The sequence below is a fragment of the Zootoca vivipara genome, chromosome 1 (genome assembly GCF_963506605.1).
Source record: "Zootoca vivipara chromosome 1, rZooViv1.1, whole genome shotgun sequence".
NCBI classification, from domain to species: Eukaryota; Metazoa; Chordata; class Lepidosauria; order Squamata; family Lacertidae; genus Zootoca; species Zootoca vivipara.
Genome location: NC_083276.1, coordinates 92,360,912 through 92,381,869, shown reverse-complemented (window position 1 = coordinate 92,381,869; position 20,958 = coordinate 92,360,912). Strand labels below are relative to the sequence as shown.

General features: G+C 40.7%; 1 protein-coding gene across 5 annotated transcripts in view; it reads right to left on the bottom strand.

Annotated features, from left to right (window-relative positions):
- The window catches only part of KALRN (kalirin RhoGEF kinase), a 516,150-nt gene that overhangs the window by 156,018 nt on the left and 339,174 nt on the right, over positions 1–20,958 (bottom strand). For 4 of the 5 annotated variants that reach the window (XM_035129213.2, XM_035129243.2, XM_035129224.2 and 1 more), the window contains exons 16-22: positions 14,479–14,598; positions 11,915–12,133; positions 9,925–10,074; positions 6,486–6,600; positions 3,435–3,550; positions 2,344–2,466; positions 1,113–1,295 (exon numbers count right to left, since the gene is read on the bottom strand). In XM_035129213.2, coding sequence (XP_034985104.1) covers positions 1,113–1,295; positions 2,344–2,466; positions 3,435–3,550; positions 6,486–6,600; positions 9,925–10,074; positions 11,915–12,133; positions 14,479–14,598 — 1,026 coding nt within the window. The remainder of the gene's footprint in view (positions 1–1,112; positions 1,296–2,343; positions 2,467–3,434; positions 3,551–6,485; positions 6,601–9,924; positions 10,075–11,914; positions 12,134–14,478; positions 14,599–20,958) is intronic. The other variant, XM_035129233.2, reaches the window with a different exon arrangement.

Genomic DNA, 20,958 nt, shown 5'->3' with positions numbered 1-20,958 from the left:
AATTTGCTAGGCTTCATCAGTACCCCTTCCTCTCATTTGACTTCAGGAAGGAGATGGCTTTCCTCATGGGAATCCTGGGACACATCAGTGGTGGCAGCAAGCAGACACATTTTGTCTGCTCCGCAATATTGCCTCTGAGGGTTGTACTTTACTTTCCCCCCAAAACAGCATTTGCTTAAATTTCATAAATGATATTTACTTGGTACATTTTTATTGCATTATTCATTCAAATGAACCAGATCTGAATAAAAACATTGGCTTTGACCCCTGTGTGAGTAGAAGCACACCTTTGCTTGCACTAGGTAAGTGCCCAATTTTGCCAATCCCCCCTTTCTGCTGCAGTCAGCTTCATGGCATCCCATGCTATTCCAGAAGGCCTCCTAATCTTCAGGAATAGATTTTTAGGAGCTAAAATGGCCATAGCAAGAAAGTGACTGTCAGAGGAACTCACATATGGAAATTAGGATCCAATCCCTCTTTCTCACTTGAATGGTTTTGAAGTGAATTTTTGAGGCAATAATTAAAAGTTAACATTGCCCTGGCTTATATATGGTAACCTAAATGAGCTCTTCACATGTCCTGCTGGCTGTAACAGAATGGGCTGCAAAACAGTAGATTTACCCAGAATTTAGCTCTGTGGGACTCAAGTCAAACATGTACATACACAAGGCCAGTGCCATAAACATGAAAAGCTATGTAACAGGCCATGTGCAGCCCAGTAAAGTCTGCAGCCTTTCACAAGTAGTGCCAGCTAGGAATTAATTACAGATTTCATTGATTTGCCATGTTATTTTGAATGAATTACCATTTTGTCTTATGTTGACTGATCATCATCTACATGAATTTATACCTGGAAGTCTACTTGATTACTCCTTATAGCAACTTCCTGGGCACCCAACCAATCATTCCCCTGTCATCTTGTCTAGCCTTTGTGTCACAAAGGCACAACTTTGTGTCACAAAATCCACACTGAGTGTGCTCTGTGTTATGCCAATGCAAGGTAAGGCTGGCTATGAAATGCATGGAAGCATTTTCACATAAGACAGTTCTAATTCTTCTATGGTTTTTTCATTTGTTTAAAGTATGTCAGCAAAACATGTGACTTACAGTACCTCTGTATTGATTCCAAGAGCTTTATCCAAAGAGTAGCGGTATTTCCCCATCCTCAGTGAAAAGTCCCGATAGCGTTTGTCGACGGTGGTAACCCATTTCCTAATTTCAGTGGCATGAGTATGCCCTTTCTCTACAAAGCTATCAGCCAGCTGAATGAGAAGCTTCACTTTCTCCTTGGTTTGCTGCCCAAAAGAGTTTTCCTTGGTTATCATATCTTCCATGAACATTTTGTTCAATTTTCATTCACATAATAACCATATGGACCTCATGTTCTTCACAAGCATCACTAACATAAAATGTTCCTGAGATCTTTGGAGACATAGTGTAGGTGGAGTGCAATCTTTTTATTTATTATCTAGAATGTTTCTGAATTCCCCACTGCCACTCACTACTACTCAATGGAACTTAATTGTTACAGGTTGCAATACTTTGCAGAGTTGTTTGGTTCGGAAGCAATCTTTCGAAAGTGGCAATGTGAGCAGAGAGTAATAGCACCATTCTGCTTATGGGTGTGAATTTTGACCTGCTTGGTCAGAATTTCTCTTCAAATGGACACTGCAGCAGACAGGAATGGAACCTGTCAGGAAGAGATGAGCATGGGGATTTGGGTACAAAGTGATAGCAGGAAGACTGCAGAGCTTGATGGCCCCAAACAGGCAGATATTGGAATTTAGAAAACAAGGGCAGATTATTCTGAGGTCATTCTGAAGTTTGGTAGTTCTTCAGAAATAATTAATATCATTGGTCAGTATACAAGAGAACTCTGAAGCTATCTCCATTAGCAAAAGGGGGCTTTAGAGTTGTTTTCCTCAAGAAATTGTTCTCCATGCCACATTACAAGTTCCTTTTGAATTTGAAGTGAGTTTTAAAAGACGTTTGTGATAATGCATGGAGTGAGCTTCCAAAGGAAAACAGTCCCCTTGTGTGAGCCTCAGTCTGCAATCCTATATACACTCAACGGGACTTGACACACATAAGATTGCATTATTAGTATTTTTTGGATCTCAGCCATAGAGTTCAAAATGTGTGTGTGTGTGTGCATTTATAACACTCAGAGCTATTAAATATATCATGTTATATATTTATTTAGTAATAAATGATGCATGTAGATAAGTAATAGTGTAACTGAGACTAAATCCTGTGAGTTGTATACATTTACTGTACTACATTTCCTTAACTGAAACTACCAAAGGAAGCTCATGAAATTATAAAATCAATAGTAGGGTTTACCTTGGCAGGTACTTTGAATTCTCCATATTCTTTCAGAAGTTCCTGAGTTTCTTCTGCTGATTCCCCTGTAGAGTTGTGAGTAGAAAGATAATACTCTCCTGTTTCCTGAATCCAGTCTAAGGCCTACAAATGGGAGGGTGGGGGACCAAATGAACAAAAACAAAGTGACTTACTTTCACCCATGCAACCAGTTCTCATTGGCACATTTCAAAATTAATTATTCAAGTTCTATTGCAGTTGAGGAGCACCACTAGCCCCCAGAAAAGAAGAAGCCTGACAGTAAGGCCTCAAATTCAAGTGTAACAACACTTTACACGGTAAACAAACAAGCAAAATGTAGCACAGTATGGACTGATTGTCCACTGCCTTGAATTTTATTTACACACGATATATTTTTCCTTGCATCTGGCAAAGCAGACTTGAGCTCATAATAGCTGAAGAGGTAATAAATTTGTTAGTCTTTAAGGTGCTATGAGACTCCTTGCTTGATCTTGACCATAGTAGTCTTGCAAGACTTCAGATCAGAGATCACTGCAATGTAGACGCAGTGTGAGAGGTTGCCAACGTTAGGCTTCTCGTCACATCCGCCTCCCCCCTGGGTATATTGGCTCACCCTTCTTCTCCATCTACTAAAACAAGGAGAACTTCTGTTTTGCCCCACAACAGATGAGGTCTGAGACCAACTGCTAGGAGACCCATGAAAGAAACAGGTGGGAGCAGTTAACAATTTCTCCCACAGCATTCAGCATGTACAAGGCAAAATGTTTATTTCTGGTTTGCAGTCTGGCAGCCTTATTCAGGCCAATGGCCTATCCAGCTCACACTGTCAGTTTCAACTAGTGTCAGGTTTGAAACTAACTCTCCAGGGTCATTACCAGTGTTGGCTGATGCAAAGGATTGAACATGGCATCTCATAACAAAAAGTTTTCCAATCTTGATTGATGCAAAGGATTGAACATGGGGTCTCATAATGCAAAGTCTGCAGTCCCTGAGATACAACCCTTCCCACAACTAATCTATTACACAGTCCATTATTACCTGTCAGCCGTAACAACAGAACAAGAGGGGAAAGCAGAGTTTTATTAAGCTACCTGCTTAGCACTACGCTCAAAGACCACATACTGCTGGCACTGATCTAATCGCCGTTTCTTCAAGGTCCAGAAGTGAAGAACTCTGTTCTCTCTCTGCAGCAGCTCACTCAGAATGGCTGCGGAGAAAAGGAGGATAGTCATTACCCTCAATGGCTCAGTGAGTGCATGCAGACGCAAGTCAATGCAAATTCAACTTGCTACTCCAACACAGTGATATAAGCTCCCTAGTATGAAGCACTTCAGAGTCAACTTAAAAAAACAAAATAGCAGAGAGTGGGCAGTCCTTAACACAAGGGGCTCACTAAGGGTGTGTGGACAAAAACCAACAGGAAAAAATATTATATCCCCAACACATAGATACAGATACAGTGCACTTCAGACCACACTATTCAAAGCCCAAGCAATGGGAGTGGGGGAACAATTACAAGTCATACTGTTGACAACAGTTTAGATACCCAGTCATTAAATGTATCCTCATAAAAGCAGAAGGAACAAGCACCATGCCTTGGCACTAATAGTGGCCAGACTCACAAATGTATACCTTGTACTTCCCACACTCACTTGCTCACTTATACAACGTTTATTTGGAGCACAGTCAGTGATGTCTTAGGCCTGGGGTCGACATACTATACTAAAACAAAAGGTATTTGACGATTCTGCCATCCAGTTCTATCCCAGAGAGGCATCTTTATTCTTTGTTCGATGGTATTACAATTTTAGGTCACCAAAGCCTCCCCTAAAATCAGTCCTATGAATTTTTCAGAATGCTCAACTCACATTGTTGATTTCTTAGAACTGAAACTCTGAAAGGTGGGCTGCAAGAGGTTCTTGTGGTACATATCCTTGAGCCGTCTCTAGACCTCTAGACAAATTAAACATTCCAACGTGATTCTTTTGAGGTACAAGCAAGGACCAGTCCAGGACATTTTGGAGGCTAAGGGAGTTCAACTCATATTCTGGTCCACTAATTAATACGGTAGGGGGGGATTACCAACAGATTCTTCTGTGCAAGCTTCAATTAAATAAAATTCTATGGGGCGAGAGAAAGAAAATGCCCCAGCTTTTTCTGTCCATCACAGCCAAGCTTAATCAAGGCAACTAAGAGTATATCCCCTACAATGGTCTATTGACATTAGTTTTTTGTTTTAACGCTGAATCATACAATCATAAGAGTTGGAAGGGACCCCTAGGGTCCTTTGGTCCAACCTTCTGCAATGCAGAAATCTCAACATGCAGTCCCATTCAATTTGAAACCATACTGGACCCTGCTTAGTTTTGCAAATGTGCTAGTATTTTTACTTTTATGATGTTATTGGTTGGTTTTATGTTTATACAGTGGTATAGAAATATAATAATAATAATAATAATAATAATAATAATAAGACCTATATCCACTGCCTAAAGTAGCCTACTCTCCTTGCTTGCCTCCTCCTAGGAAAGATCTTATGTCTTAAAATGACAATGTGAGAGGCTGCCTAAAGTTTGTCTATTGCTTAACATGTATAAACAGTTCCATATATTTTAGTAAGCCTTCTCCCTAAAACTGTATCTTAAGAACCCAGCTTAATCATGTGTGTGTGTGTTTTTTAAAAAGATACTCATGTATGCGAGTGCAGACTCTTTTTTTGAGTTCTTGAGCAATATTAACCAAATTTTTTTAAAAAAGAAGTACAGATTTTATGTTAGGCTACAGCATTTTCAACCCCTTTAGTGATAGCAACTGTATGGCGCACTCAATATCAAACTACATAATTATTACTGCCCTACACTGTCACTGATCTGTTCTTTTCTACAGCTCTAAAAGTAATCCAATCAGAGATGAAAAATGGCTTAGTTCTGCAGATTTACTTTAGTTCATTTTTATCAGCACCTCACAGAATCAAGGAACAGATTAGCAACTGGTGGATTACAGCTACAAAAGAAAGCAGGGGATGCATCACCCCACACTCCCCCAAGAATGTATCATCACCACGGCAGCCCATGTTCATTTGAACATATGAAAGAGGCAAGCAAAAGAAGGTCATTCTATTGGTCACTGTAGCTAAATAGCTAAGAAAGAGAAGCAGACACTGAACTCTGAGAAAAGTGATCACGTTGTGAATTTCAATTTTGGCTTGTCTTGGAAGAAGAAGGGTGGTATGAAAGCCTGATTAATACTCTGCAATAGCTCCAAATGCCAAAAAAGAACCCAGGATAATAACCTGTTCTGTCCTTGAATGTAGTATGAGACAGATCCTTTCTGCCCACTGTTTCCTGAAGTGGAAGGAGTTAAGGGATTGTCCTATTTACTGCAGCTCTTTATAGCTAAACTAATGAACTGCCCACATGAGTAATTAATTGCTTTCAAATTCCATAACTAAGCTCTGAATCAGATGAGATGGTTTCTCTTTTACACCTGTAGGCAGTCTGGAAATAAGAAGGAATCTGTATATGCACAGCAACCTTCCTACAAAGCACTGCTCTCCTCTTACCTCTTTTGCTTTTTTTAAAAAAATTCAAATGACTACTAGGGCATCACTTAGATCATGGGTAGTAAAATGAAATAGCTTAAAGAAGCTTGACCCTTCTATGATTTTAGTACCCACACCCTGACACATTTTGAAGTGGAGGCTTAAAGTATGGATTGATATGAAAAAAGCAGGTGACGGGTGTAATAGAGAAAGGATCTTAATGACTACTACTTTTAAAAATACTCTAAACATACTAATATGAGAAGTATTGCCTATAGATTTCATGGAATTTCTATTGTTCTCTAATGAAAGATGATGGCACACTGGTAAATTTATGTGCTAAACACTTCACTAGATCCATTCCTAAGATTTCTGAGCCAGCACAGAAATGAAAAAGACGCTGCCATTTTCATACCATCTGCTTGTATTCTAATCTTATTCTGTCCAGCAGAAATGGTGCACCTGTAATTACTATGTGGCAAATTTAATCTGGTGTAAGGAAGCATCAGTGGTGAGCACAAGCATCATTCATGGGTGTGTGGTATATTTCTAAAGCCAAGCTGCCATTCCATTAATGCATCTCCCAAACAAACACACTGACCTTTGACTTGTTGCTCAGGTCCCCTCGTATGGCCCACTCCTCCTGGCATGCTGACGTTGTTTCGGTGAATGTACTTGAGAAACACTTCTGCATTCCTTCGTGCTAGTGTGCAGGCCTGTGAGCAGTAAACAACACCCCCCACCCCCAAGCACAACAGTTACCCTTTTGACAAGTGAATCAGAAGAATAAAACACAGAGGAACCACTGAACTGTGACATGAGTTTCTTTTCTCATTTGCCCTCTGAAGGATGTTGACGTGCATGAGAAAACACTGAGAAACTCAGACTGCAGTCACACACATCCATCATCTTGGGAATGGGTATGATATGGGAGAAAATGCTATGTGGAAAAAATTGGCTGATTCCAGTAGAAGAGCAAAAGCATAACACCGCTAGTGGGAGATGGTATATCTTGATCTTTATTCCAGAAGGTGACAGTTGATTTATTCTGGAATGCAGTCTTTCGAAAACATACCATTACATTATCTGTATGCAACTTTGAAAAGCAAAGGTGTTAAGAATTATTTAACATTTATATACAAGCTATGGCTTGCTGAGTTGAGGATCTAGGGATACATGGAAGAAAGGCCAGTCACTTCTTGCCATTGCATTCCTGCAACAGAATATACAATGGTCAAGAACTTGTCCTTATCCTTGCCATACCCTAGTCAGAACTACAGTATTGTTAATATACCACAGTACCATGTATCCCACAGACAGCAAATGCATTGTCTTCCAGATGACAATGGACACTCCTAACAGCCCCAGCCAGCATGGCCAGTGATCAGAGATGGTGTGAGTTCTAATTCAGCAACATCTGAAGGGTACCACATTGTCTGTTCCCCTGGTCAACCCTGCCTGGCATCAGTTCTCATAAGTCAAAAGGTAGTGATCTTTTCCAGCTCTGAATTCCTTTTAACTAGCGGTTCCAGGAATTGAATCATATTACTGTCAACATGTACATCATGTGCTTGACTACTGAGCTTTGAACTTTTCCTCCTACTGCAGCTACTCTGAGCTAGAGAAATGAGATCTGGGAGAAAGGGAAACAATAAGGGCAAGAACAAAAGATGCAGCTTGAGTTCTTTACCCTTTCAATGTAAGCACTGCTTAGAACAGTGTTTCTCAACCTTTTTTGGGCCAAGGCACACTTGTCCCATGAAAAAAATCACGAGGCACACCACCATTAAAAAAGTTAAAAAATTTAACTCTGTGCCGCCCTATATTGACTATATAATTATGACTGTAAGAAACACTTGCCAATTGCTGTGTTGGTTGCAATCTCCTGTAATAAGGCTTCACAAGCCGCTGATTTCTCTGCCAGCACAATCCTTTGCTCAGCAAGTTTCAGGTTGAGCTCATCCAGCCAGCTTAAGTTTGTCTAAATTTTAGTTTAGTTTGTCTAAATTTTGCCGCGACGTGCGGCGACGAGAAGGGTGATTTGCATTGACAGCGCTGACCCGCCGGAAAGAAAGCAGAACAGATTCCCACAAGAGGTTGTGGACTCTCCTTCCTTGGAGGTTTTCAAGCAGTATGGATGACCACCTGCCAGGGATGCTTTAGTTGAGATTCCTGCATTGCAAGGACCCTCGGGATTCCTTCCAACTCTACAATTCTAATATTCGCTCCTTGGAGAGTGAATTCTGTGTCTGTGTGTGCATATAGATTCACTCTCGTCTAAGGAGCGCGCGCAGGAAGGCAGACTCGGACTGAAGCCCTGCGCGCATTTAGCGCGGAAAACAGCAGCTGCGCTCTGGAAGAAAGTTCCCCTCTGCCGCTCATTCCGGCGCCCCTAGAAGCAGCGGCTGTGGCTCCAGCGCGCTCGTCTCCGCTAGCCTGAAAGGGAGAGGGGCTTCGGAGGATCCACCACTTACGGAGCTTCCGGACGAACGGCGACAAGGACAGCTCCGTCGGAGGAGACAACGAGGCAGCGGAGCGCGCTGCCATCGCCGCCACCGCCCCACATTCAACCACCGCGCCGCAAGTGAGCGCGAACTTGCGAGAGGTGGGGTTGGGAAACGGAGCGGCGCCGGGCCATCTCGCGAGAGCAAGCGGTGAGAACAGTTGCCCGAAAGGAGCCCCTGGGAACTGTAGTCCTTTCTCTGGCTCCCTTTCCCTCAACGGCGTGCGGGGGTGGCGGAAGTGGAGCTTTCTCTTGTCGGCCAGGTTTGCGCTCTCGCGAGCCTTGAGCCGAGGCTTCCAGCTGGTGAGGGTTTGCCGTTGCCCGGGAAACAAACCGCTCAGCCCGCTCCCTCGTTTGCTCGCCCGCCGCCGTTGCTTGAGCGGCGGCTGTGCCCGAGTCCCGCCTCTTCTCCCGCGCTTAGCTCCGGGGGAAAGAGGAAGCTGCGCTTAGCTTCCAAAGGCTGCTGCTGCCTTCCCGTCCCCTGACAGCGTGACTCCATGGGTGTTTATTTGGACGCCAGTCCTGTTGAGTCCAATGGGACTTAGGCGCAAATGTCACGAAGTGTAGACATATTAAAAGAAAAGAGTCAATTCACTGCTCTTACTAAAGCCACGCTCCTAACTCCGCTTACGTCGCGGCACACCAGCCAGCGTCTCGCGGCACAGTAGTGTGCCGCGGAACAGCGGTTGAGAAACGCTGGCTTAGAAGACCAAGAGCAGAAGAAAACAGTTGTTCCTGCCCTCACTGGCAGTTTAATCACCCCAAATCTCACACATGTTCTTCAGAAATTATGCAACCAAACACACATCTACCCAGAAACAAAACCAACTACAGATATCTGTTCAAAGCCACATTCTCTCATGCTTGGTTAGTAGGCCTCTACTCCTTTTAATGCCAAAGAGCAATGAAACATTATGAACCCTTGTCTGTCCATTGCACTATCTGTTAATTGTACCTGGCCTTTTGCAACACTCAAGAGTCGGCTCAAATGAGGCACGGGAAGCCAATGCACAAGGCACTGTCCACATGAGCAGGCTATTCATGTAAAGGATGTAACATTAGCACAGCAGATTAATATGAGCTCTTCTGTTCCCTTCCATGAATTGAAAAAAAAATCACAAGTTGTAATTCTTTCAGACCATGAAAGGGAAGGTGCAAGTTGGTTGGTCCCACATAACACTGCTTGTGGAAGCAGTCACTTGTATGGGCAGAATATCCATTTTTGTGGTGTTGGAACTGACTGTCAAAATGAGGAATATTGGGGGGGGGGGAGAGAATTGGGAAATCTCTATTCTGGAGAAAGATTGTGCAAATTGTCCAGTCATAAAACAATTAGAGAAAAGCTACACTATGATTGCATGCAAAAACTGTGTTGTTCTTATGATTCCTATAAAATTATATTCAGGTATGTTCTATATGGAAATGACAACGCACAGAACATCATCTGCATGCTCTGCTGACAGGTTTCCACCACAGCTATTTTCACAGTTACAAAAAAATAAAAACAACTACAGAAAAGAGGAAGGCTAGAACAGACCTTGAGAAAGGCTTCTTTTTGTTCCAGATGTTTGCTGATTAAGGGGATGACATGATCTATTTCAGATGCTGGTCCAAGCTTATCCCGACCTCCACACCAGTCTTCATCTCTTCGATATTCCTGTTCCAAACTCTCTAGCACACTGCAAACCTGAGGCATAAGGGCACAGTACTTCAGCTATAAAAGCTACATCCAGAAACATAGAAAAACTACTACAAGTCCATTAACCTAGAAAGCTAACAAAATACAAGAAAAGGAGAAACTCACAGACAAATGTTATATGGGCTTCCTAACTCAAAACATATTAGTTTGGGAAATATTAATTGCCCTTTAAAAGAGAAAATTTCAACCTAATTTGCAGGCCCTATAGCTGATGGAGCCTATTTCCTAATGTGGATTTTGAATGATGCAGAACTTTAGGATTCCAAGTTGTGCTAGAACTACAGAAGAAAAACAATATATTGATTTGTAGGTTTGAGACTCACCTGGTCTCATGAAATGGTCTCTTTGTCTGCCCAGCTGACAGTGGGGCAACAAGTCAGCATTTGTCAGCTGTGGTGCTGAGCTCGCTAGTTCTCTTATTTGTGAGTCAAGGGCATTGAATTTAGGACTGATGCCTTGGATATGGCTTGAGATGTATTTTAATTGTTTAGGTTATTTGCTCAAACCATGCAGGAAAATCCTGGGTTGCAGGTAGTTCAGTTATTCATACAGAAAATTCATGTATCAGTAATACAGTCTGAATTGATGTTGATCACACCCACTGTCAATGCACTTTCATACAATACATTGAGCAACAATATGCATCCATTGTGGAGAAGGCTGAGCGAAAAGCTTAAAATTAGTTTTGCCTCAAAACTTAGGGGGGTGGGGGGTGTCTGGAAAAGGAATATTGTGAACTTGTGTCACGGCCCTCGTAGTGGTAGCAATGGCATTCTCAGGTACCATTTTTCCCAACAGGCTTTAGAGAGAAGGCAAGAAGCACCATCCTCACTCTTACTGGCTTCACAAAAAGATCATGCCATCATAAATCACCAACAGGAAGCCGATGAGGGTTCATCCACACCTCTGTTTGCCCTGCCGCTTTCCTCAAGGAAACCCCATGGTTAGTGCTGAATTGGAACAAATGACCACTGGGTTTTCCACAGATTGCCATGTGTTCCAATTCAGCACTAAAGAGCAGTTTTTCCAGGGGAAAGATATGGGGCAAAGGCAAAACCACTTGGACCCATGTTTTTTAAGCACAGGACAAGCCAAAGTGTGGAGCTTGCTGGAGAGAAAAGAGGCATCCAACTTCAGGACTCCTCAGAAAGCTAGTGTGGTGAGTTTACCACATAGTTTGCCCCCTTTTTGCACACACACCTCCACAATGACTGAAATGATGTATCAGTTTCGCAGCATAAGAAATGGATGGTGAAGCTGTGGGAGACATTTTATTTGTGGTGCACCCAGACAACCATTCTGCCATAGCCTTATAAACTCACAATTCACCTATTAACCAACACTGCAAAATCCTGAAGTGGTTGCATGTCTGGTCTCTTTCTGCTCAGTACAGTAATAGGCTTCAGTGTGCCCCTACTGCTGTAACTTAGAGATGACATCCAGCGTAGGATCATGAAAGAACAATCTAGGAGGTGTGGAATAAATGTTCAGTTTCTGGGTTCAGTTTCTTTATGTTCAGTTTCTTTAACCCTGGATTGATGTACTCAGTTTGGTGGGGGCCTACAAAACACAGGGTTCACCCTAAAAATGCTACAAAGCCCTACAAGATGTTTGGAGGGGATCCCAATCTTGGGATTTGTAGTTAATGAATCACAATCTAGGACTATGTAAGATTCAGACAGCATCAATGAATATGTGGGCAATATAAAGATCTGGCTACCTCATAGAACTGAAGTCACAGCTGCCCTAATAAAATGTTACAATGAATACTATGGGATTTTTAAAAAAATAGTTACATACAAGTATCACTGCATATCATTCGGCTCACCTGCTCTGAGGTTTTATAAAAAGCGACAGATGCATTAACCAGCTTCAGCCTGTCTTCCATCTTCAACATTAGTTGCTGCCAGTGCAGTGCCACCTTTTCTGCGCATTCCCTTATGGCATCAGCATCGTAGTGCCCAGCCTGCAGCAATACCTCCGCCTTCTGCTGCACCTGGAGGGCACTCTGGTGCGTCTTCTGCAAGGAAGTGGCATGAAAGAGGGACTGTGTATGAGGGGAGGAAAGAGAGATTTGTACAGATGTGCCAGACGTATGGTAAAAAGAGGTGAAGTGAAACGTGAGAATGAAAATGCGAGAGAATGAAACATTTTTAGTGTTTTCCACAACCGACAGATTCTCTTCAGTAAGCATTTTGCAGATTCATATGGGCATATTTATTTTTATTCCTGATTTATTATCAATATTTATACCCCATTCTTCTATGAAATATTCAAGGCAGCTTTTAAACGAAGGTAACACTGGCATTATTAATAATTTCCACTACACTTCTAATGCAATAACTGCTTTAACAACTTTGTTATTTTCCTTTCTCACAACCCTGGAACGTACAACACTATTAGGACCATTTTAAGAAAGATAATTTAGGAAGTATGGCCACAATACAGGTTTTGTTCACTGAAATAAATCAAGCCTTTTAAACCCCTAAACTTGAAAATTAGTTCAAGAGTTTCTTCTAACATCCTGTTGAATTGCATAGTGCATAAAAAGCAGTGACACCCCCCCACACACACACATACATACATACACATTCTGAAAATGCCCATATACCAATATTTGGGGGTGGCTGCTCAGATGATAATGAGAATGCTTGTTTTTTAAAAAAGATGTCAAAGAATTTGCAAAGGAAACCCCACCAACAGTGAGACCTTCCCTGTCTCACTGTATGCTTTTCTGGATACTAGTTACATGCTGAGATTTTAAACACCATCAATATTTAATCTGCTATTCCCATCTCTGAACAAAATTATTTTCTCCCATTGGCAGCATGAGAACCCATGTCTCACTGTGAGCCTCTTAGTTAATAACAAGTACAAGCATCTCTGAAGTGTGGAAAGCTGTGCTAACAGGAAATGTGTATTCTGCTCCACAGAGGTGCCTGGTTAAGGCTGCCAAGATGCAGCTGAATGGTAACCTCCTCCACTGGATGTTAAAAGGCTTCACTCCCCTTCGGGGTCTGCCAATATGGCAGGTTAATATAAAGCCTTGTCAGATGCTCATTAAGAGATGATCAATACCTCTACAGAAAAGTGACTTATTTATTCCTGCTATGGGAAGTTCCAAGGACATCAACAATGGCCATATACCAAGACAATGATAATTTATTTCAAATTAATCAGAAGAGGGGGGAATACAATTTCTTGGTTTGTTTGTTTTTAATTTACGGTATTTTCACATATGAAAAGTCGCTTTGGACCCACCCCTGTTGAGCTATTCATGTGCATATGTGACTGTTACTAATGTGAGAGAAAACAGACTTTACAAACCCCATCCTGGATGACTATTCCAGCCAATGAAGGCTTTAACTTGATATTGCATTTTGCAGATGGGAATTAAAAAAAGAACCACCCCACCACCACCCCATCATGGTGCCATGTTATTACAACCACTAAAGTGAACACTCACTTCTAGTACCTCTGACTACATCCATGAGCAAATGCTGGAGTGGACGACTCCAAACTTCTAAGTAACAGGGGTTACCTAACGCAGAGAAATCTCTTGGCCTTGCCTACATTACAGGGTTACTATGAGGATAAATGGAGGAGCATGGAGAACTATGTATGCTGCCTTGAATTCCTTAAAAGGCAGGATATAAACATAATAAATAAATGGCAATTGTTTCCAAGTGACTAATAGAGCAGGGTACATACTGCTCTCCTGCCTTTGACTATCTGTCCCAGTCTTCAAGCCAAGGGCAAGGAACCTGTGGACCTTCAGTGTTGCTGAACTAAATAATGACACAATTTATGCTCACTGCATACTTCTTTGGCCTCACATATTCATTCCAGTCAGTGCCTATTTAACCTCTGAACTTTTGTTCTGTTGCAACAAATCAGATTGATGCTTTGACAGGCCTGTTTAAAATGCGCCTTTAAACCAATTCCTCTCCTACCAACAAAACAAGCCTATAAGAGGTTTCTATCAGCAGTATTGCCTATCAAAACCTAAAAACACCCAATGCAGAGGGAGATAGAGGTGCTATTCAAGTTTTGTAAAGGCTTAAAAGAAACCCAATGCTCCAATCTTTAAGTTCACTTCCATGAGTATTTGCCTTTTTGGGGGGGGGTTAAGTTTATATTTTGGCTGAACCATTTGCAAGGAATTACAAAGGTGGTATGGGAAATGAGCAGCTTCTTTATGTATTGTGATTTTTTGTCAAGTAACAGGAAAGCTTAGCTATTCATAGTATCTGTTACAATTGTAGTCTCCTCCCACTGTTAAATAGCATCTCGTTCTTGTTCCCTTGCACTTTTATCACCATTAAATTTCTGCCCAAGGAGGTGGCCTCATCTTTGCGGAAAGGGAAATCCGAACATGCCTATTATGGTTACCTCTATGGCCAGCTGGAACTGCTCGTGCTCTCTCTGGAGCTGCTCAGCTTCTGACAGTGAACTTGCATTGACAAGGCTGGCATTGAGCATTGATTCTCCATTCCGGATCCAGCCAAGGACCTGCCAGAAAAGAAAGAAAGAAAAGACACATTGAATAACAACCTCTGATTAGCATAGTTAAGCCAAAAGGCTCTGTACCTCAGATGTGTTCCTCTTCACCAGTATGCTTCACATAGCATGTTCTAAGTTACTTGAGTTGAAAGAGGAGTCCTAAGCACACCCAGTCCAAGGAGGACAAATGGTCACAAGCCATTTATTGACAAGCATGTATTTACAGTAGCTCCTGTGGTGCACTCAACACACACACACACACACACACTTTAGACAACTCATTCATGTCTTCTTTCACTAAAAATATTCTTTTTGCTTATGGAAACTCAATATTTGTGCATATGCAGCATACAGTATACAGTTTACCTACGGACAATTTTTCTCCCCTGAGATGGGCCAAATCTCACCAAAAGATCATAGAAGCTGCCCTGAGTTGGTTTTGGCATTCTATTTTAAGAAATATTCCTGCACTACTTTCTCTGCTATTCATGAAGTCTTAAACTGTTACTTTAAAATATGTAAGGTCCTACTTGGCTTTTAGAAAATGTTAATATATGGATGAAGGAACCATGAGAATTGAAAATCAATAAACAGGTATCTTTTATTTGCTTCTTTGATGCCAGCTGTTTAGCATTTTGGCACTACATCTTAAATGTACATCTTTGTACCTCTGAGGCCTAGAAACTTACTTTATGATTTTAATTGAAAATGAGATTCTTCAGATTTTAATAAGAGCCCCTGGGTCACATAATAGCTTCAGGCACCACACGTGGCTCACTTGCCAGATGTCATCCATTGCTTAATGGGTAAGAATGCAACTTAATTCTGAACGTAAGTTCCCATGCTGAATATTTACACTTCTAGATATATTTTCCAGTATCTGCTAGAACAGTTACTACAATAGTTGGAAACAGTGCTGCATTATTTTCAAAATTCTGGGTTTCTTTTTCTTTTTTCTTTTGTCTATACATAAACAGATTCATCCGTTTCACAAACAGAAACAGCCTATCTTTATTTCATGATCAAAAGTGTTCATTAGCTACCGGTACATGGCTTTGAAATCCAATGGCTTCTGTTCAATATTCTCACTACCAGCCCTACTGCATTCCCCTTCCCAGCTGAGATTCATGGAACTACCCCACTCCCCAGGACATCATATATTGCTCTCATCACCACAATTTACCATCCTCAGAGTAAAGAAATCAGTTGTCATTAGAAACGAAAAGAAGTAACTAGTCCATATGTTTCAATTATGCCTGTTTGCATGGAAGCGCTGACTGCAGATTCTGCAAGTGGGGTCTTGAAATCCATCACCACCTCTACCCCACCATCCTGTTTAACGCCAAATTTGATTTAATTGGTATCACATCCCACAAAAAGTAACAAAAAAACCCCAAAAGCTATTGGGGTACATTAGGCCTCACAACATTAACTTAAATACCTCTGTAAAGAAAGCCCTGTAAAGAAAATAAGAGAGATGCATAGGTGAAAGACGAGGCTCACAGAGAAAACAAGGAGAAAACAAATCAGAAAACCACCAAAATGCCAGGTGAGTTACTGAACCAGGTGAGTTACTGAAATAACAGAAGGGGTCCCATGTATCCAAATAGCTAATGTCTAATTTACTCCTACAAAAAGATACCTCGAGAAATTCCCACCACCTTGAAATATCTATGATAAATTAGAAACAACTATTGAAAATTTGCATTATGAAATTGTTTAAAACGTCTATGTAAAGATAAAGCCAGCTTGGGACAGAATTTAACCCTAAGGAAAGAATCTGTTTTTGAGGTCCAACTGACCTGTGCAGTACTTTGTAGTGGGTTTGTTTTGTGCATACAGGAATGTATGGAATTGGGGGGGGGGGTGTTCTTAAAAAATGAAAGGGTGGGGAGATATATAACACCAGAGAACAACTTATTCCAAATGGTTGAGGAATACATGGAGTATTAAATGATTCAAGTTAGCTAAAAAGTTTTATAAGTATTTCAAACAGCTTCAGAGTTCCAAAGCAACTCCATTAGGTTGTTTTTTTGTTGTTGGTGTTGTTTTGGTGGGGGGCATTAATGTAGCTTCTCTCTAGCTCACCACCAGCACTGCTATTGCAGTTTTGTTACTATGAGAGCCTACGGTTAAGCACAACTAATCAATACCAAGAATATTAAACTCTGTGTCTAATTGCCAGCTACTTGGTGATCAATATCTTTTCTGCATCACCAGCTTCTAACTGTCTGGCTTGTTACTGACTTAAACAGACAAGAACTGTAAATAACACAGTGAACAGGATTACAATATAAATGATCCCGGATCACCTTCAGTCACCAAAATCAGGGCCAGCTCTGAGAATCAATCTGAAGTCACTAAATGCAGTCTGGGATAAGTTTATAACCCACGGCTTAAGGAATAAAGGCCACCAGTGCCGGATCATCTGCCTACAGTATTAATTGATTTGTTTACACTGATAACCTTTTTTAAAAAAACATGTCTTTTTACATAGCCATTAAACTGATCCCTACAAGCAGATGGTCTGGATTAGTGAGAACAAAATTTTAAAAAATCCTTCCAATAGCACCTTAGAGACTGAAGAAGTATCTGAAGAAGTGTGCATGCACACGAAAGCTCATACCTATTTCAAACTTAGTTGGTCTCTAAGGTGCTACTGGAAGGATTTTTTTATTTTGTTTTGACTGCGTCAGACCAACACGGCTACCTACCTGTAACTGGATTAGTGCGAGTCTAGAATAAACGTTTAATGAGGACTGTAGAATTGAATTAACTATTGGGAAACATACTGTGTGGAGAGACCCACCCATGCAAGGTGAAGGTTAAAAAAAGGAAGTGAGTTTAACAGTGATTTGTGTAAGTACAATCAGGAGAGATTTTAGTTGAAAATATGTAACTGAAAGAGCATAAAGTGGCTTCTCCTAATGATGGTCTGGTATGCTCCCAAAAGGGACAATAGTTTCGTAATGCCACAAATGTTTGGCTTTGGTCTGTGTTGAAATCGCTAGACAGTCTAGGGTGGTGACTTTTTCATTTGTTTCCTCTAAAATTCTTTCCTGTAGCACAAATGGATGAACTTTTGCATATTAATGACTAAAATGAGGTATATTCCATTGAAATATTTAAAAAAGGTTACGCACAAACCGTTTTTAATTTTTTGGTATGCCATTTTGCCATTTCATAAAATTGTATTAACAATTCTATATATATTTCGCATCAAATTTGGACACAACACAACACCACATTCCACAATGGGGAGTGTTCTTAGCAACATAGGGTTTACAAATGTCACACCTGCGCAAGGTAAAAGCCCCTTTTTGAGACCTCAAAACTCAGCCAGCAGACCCTGCCGGGCATGCTGGGAAAAGAACCTACAGGAGAGGTAGCAAAACATCGTCCTCTAGCGGCATCTATACTGTTACTGCAGCTAAAAAAAGCTTCCTTGTGTGTTTGATGACCCTATATAATGTTGTATATATGTGACTCTAAAGTTTGGGTTCAATTTTATATCTGCTTACAGTGACTTCAAAAATAGTCAAAAAACTGATAAATAATTTTTTTAAATTCATTTTGTGCGTGAGTTTTTAAAAAAATCAAATCTCTTTGAAAGTAAGATTTTATCTAATCTTTAATGAAAGCTCATCAAATTATGATACAGGGAAATGAGGTTGTAAAAAAGTCATCACCCTAGGGGACACATTTCACAAACAGATACAACTTTATCTTTAATGCAGCTGGTCAGGATGACGGGGGGAGGCTCCCTGTAGGGAGTCCCCCTGACACCTGCCCTATACAGTTGGGATGTAAGTCTGATGCATCAAAACTGTGGGGAGTCATACACTATCATTCTTCACTTGCTAGATAAATTTGCACTTGTGTCAGGAATTGCATATTTTACATAGCCTGAGAAGAAATGGGGTGTCATTTCATGAGAGCAAACTGAAATAGACGATGATCTACTGTGACAATTTGACTTTCTTCATACTGCAAACTGTTTTGGGCCAATGCATTCATAGACAATTCTAGGCCTTTTATATTACAAGTGATGGATTTTGAGATGTATGTCAAATGATAGTTTGGCTGTATGGCTACCTTAACACAAAAGTGCCATTATTTCACCCAACCTAGTAAACACCATGGTGCAACAGCAAAACCAGGTGCCTTCATCTGCCCCTCTGCAACAAAACATCTCTCTCCTGCATCAGTTTCTACAGCCACAGCAGGCGCTGCAAGCTTCCAATAGTTTGTCTTCACCCTCAAAGGAACACTCCTCCCGAGACAGATGGATGCCAACAACAGGAAGAGAACCACCTCCAGGGGATGAAAACTGAAGCCAAGAATGGTTTCACATGACTCAGGCTGTGACACTACATACGTGTACCAGGAATAAGTCCCACTGAAGTCAGCAGGGCTAACTTCTCCCAAGCATAGGATTGTGCTGTTAGTTGTGGGACAAATGCCACTAGTGGCCAGAATGAGATATATGTTCTGCTACAGCAACTCCTTTATGTTCTGATGAGCCTTTAAGCAAATAGGATAAAGGAATTTGCAGTTACTCATCCACATTTTCTAGAGACATTAATTACTCTTTACATCATCTTGGAAACTTAATACATGTCCTCCTTTGCAAAGCTCCTCGTAAATGAAATTTGTCTGGAGGATTCAGGGATAATAGTGATTGTGCTGATCATCAGCATCATCATAGGGTAGAGCATTTAAGCTACTACAATTAGGAAATGTTACAGTAATCTCCTAAGGGTTTGCTGAAAAACGAAGGAATAGGGATTAACCTCTTTCCTATAGCTTTGTGTATCCATCTAGTACCATACCTTTTCCCATTCTCTCTGGGAATCTCCCATGAAAATCCAGGCATTAGCTTAATTGCCATAAACACAGTAAGAATAGGGACAATTGTGCAAAGACATCCCAGCATTAGGGGTGACCAAGGAAATGAGGCACATCAACCCAAATCTCTCTCATCTATTTGCTGAGGCAGGGGTTGAATCCTCCCTCAAGGTTACAAATGTTAGTACAACTAAGGAGGCCAAGTTTAGCAGATTTAACCTTTAAATATGATATAAGTGTTGGAGACATTTTCATTCCCTCATCCAGAGTTTGAAAATTCGGGTTCAGTGCTTCTAAGTACATGTGCCGCAGTGTACCTTTTCTTTGTTAAGGGAAGTGAGGTGTTTGTCCTCCATTGGACAGAGTACCTAGAAAATGACCTGTGTAACTCCCCCAGCCTGGGTACTTTATTTATTCATTTACAGTATTTATATACTGCCTTATAACAAATAACACTGCGTACTCCTTAATAAAAAGCCATGCACTTGCAGCTGGATATAGTTTTGTGCAGGCTAACAGCATCCTCCAGGCTGTTATGCAACACCAGGTCAGTAAGACCAGGTTACTGTAAGACCTTACCCATCAATGGATGAGGGAACAAAACTAGCTTGCATCACTGAGATCGAAAAGGGTGAACTGGGTGGAGTGTGTCTTATTTGCCTGCCTGTTAACCCTCCCTGCTGAAATATGAGAAGCCCCATCAGTGTTGGCATTCTGCTGCCTTTTAACTGTTTTAATTTAAGTGTGTCATGCTTTTTAATTGCTTGTTTTATTGTATACTTTAAGGATGATTTAATATTATTGTGTATTTTAATTATGTATTAATTTACTAGAAGCCATTTTGGCATATAAGTGGTATACATATAATAATAAGCATTAATAATATGGTGCAGCACCAATATAAACAAAAATGTTTATATTAGGAGAAAAATGCACAGAAATGTTATGAATTTGCATTCAGACTTTTAAAAATATTGCTAACTGAACATATGATTGGAAAAATAAGAACCTAAGAGAAACCAAAACTTATTTGTAAACTCATCCTTAAATACACCACAAATAATAGGTAACAAAGCAATGAGTTCAAAAGCCCCTTTAGCATTAACCTCATAAATTTTGTTCTTGGGGTGTGGCTGGAAATTAGCATTTATATGTATAAATAATATGTATGTAATATGCATTACACAAAATGCTTGTTAGCTGGCACAGGCTCCTATGGTGTTAACATGCATTCAACAAGAAACTATGTATATGGATTAATGCATTCCCCGGACACTTCTCTGATCACCACTTTCAATGAAGTAACAGATATGCCTATTATCTCTAAATGCACAGACAAACTAACAAAGGCAGTAACCTTTAAGCAGACATTTCATCCAAATTGAAGATTTTATCAGTTTTTGGAGACATTAAATATCTCAGGATTTAAGTGGAGCCTGAAGACCCATAGAAAAGCATTAAATAATTTTCTTTTTGATGAAAAAGCAGAATAACGCTGTGGAATGCTCAGAGTCAAGTCAG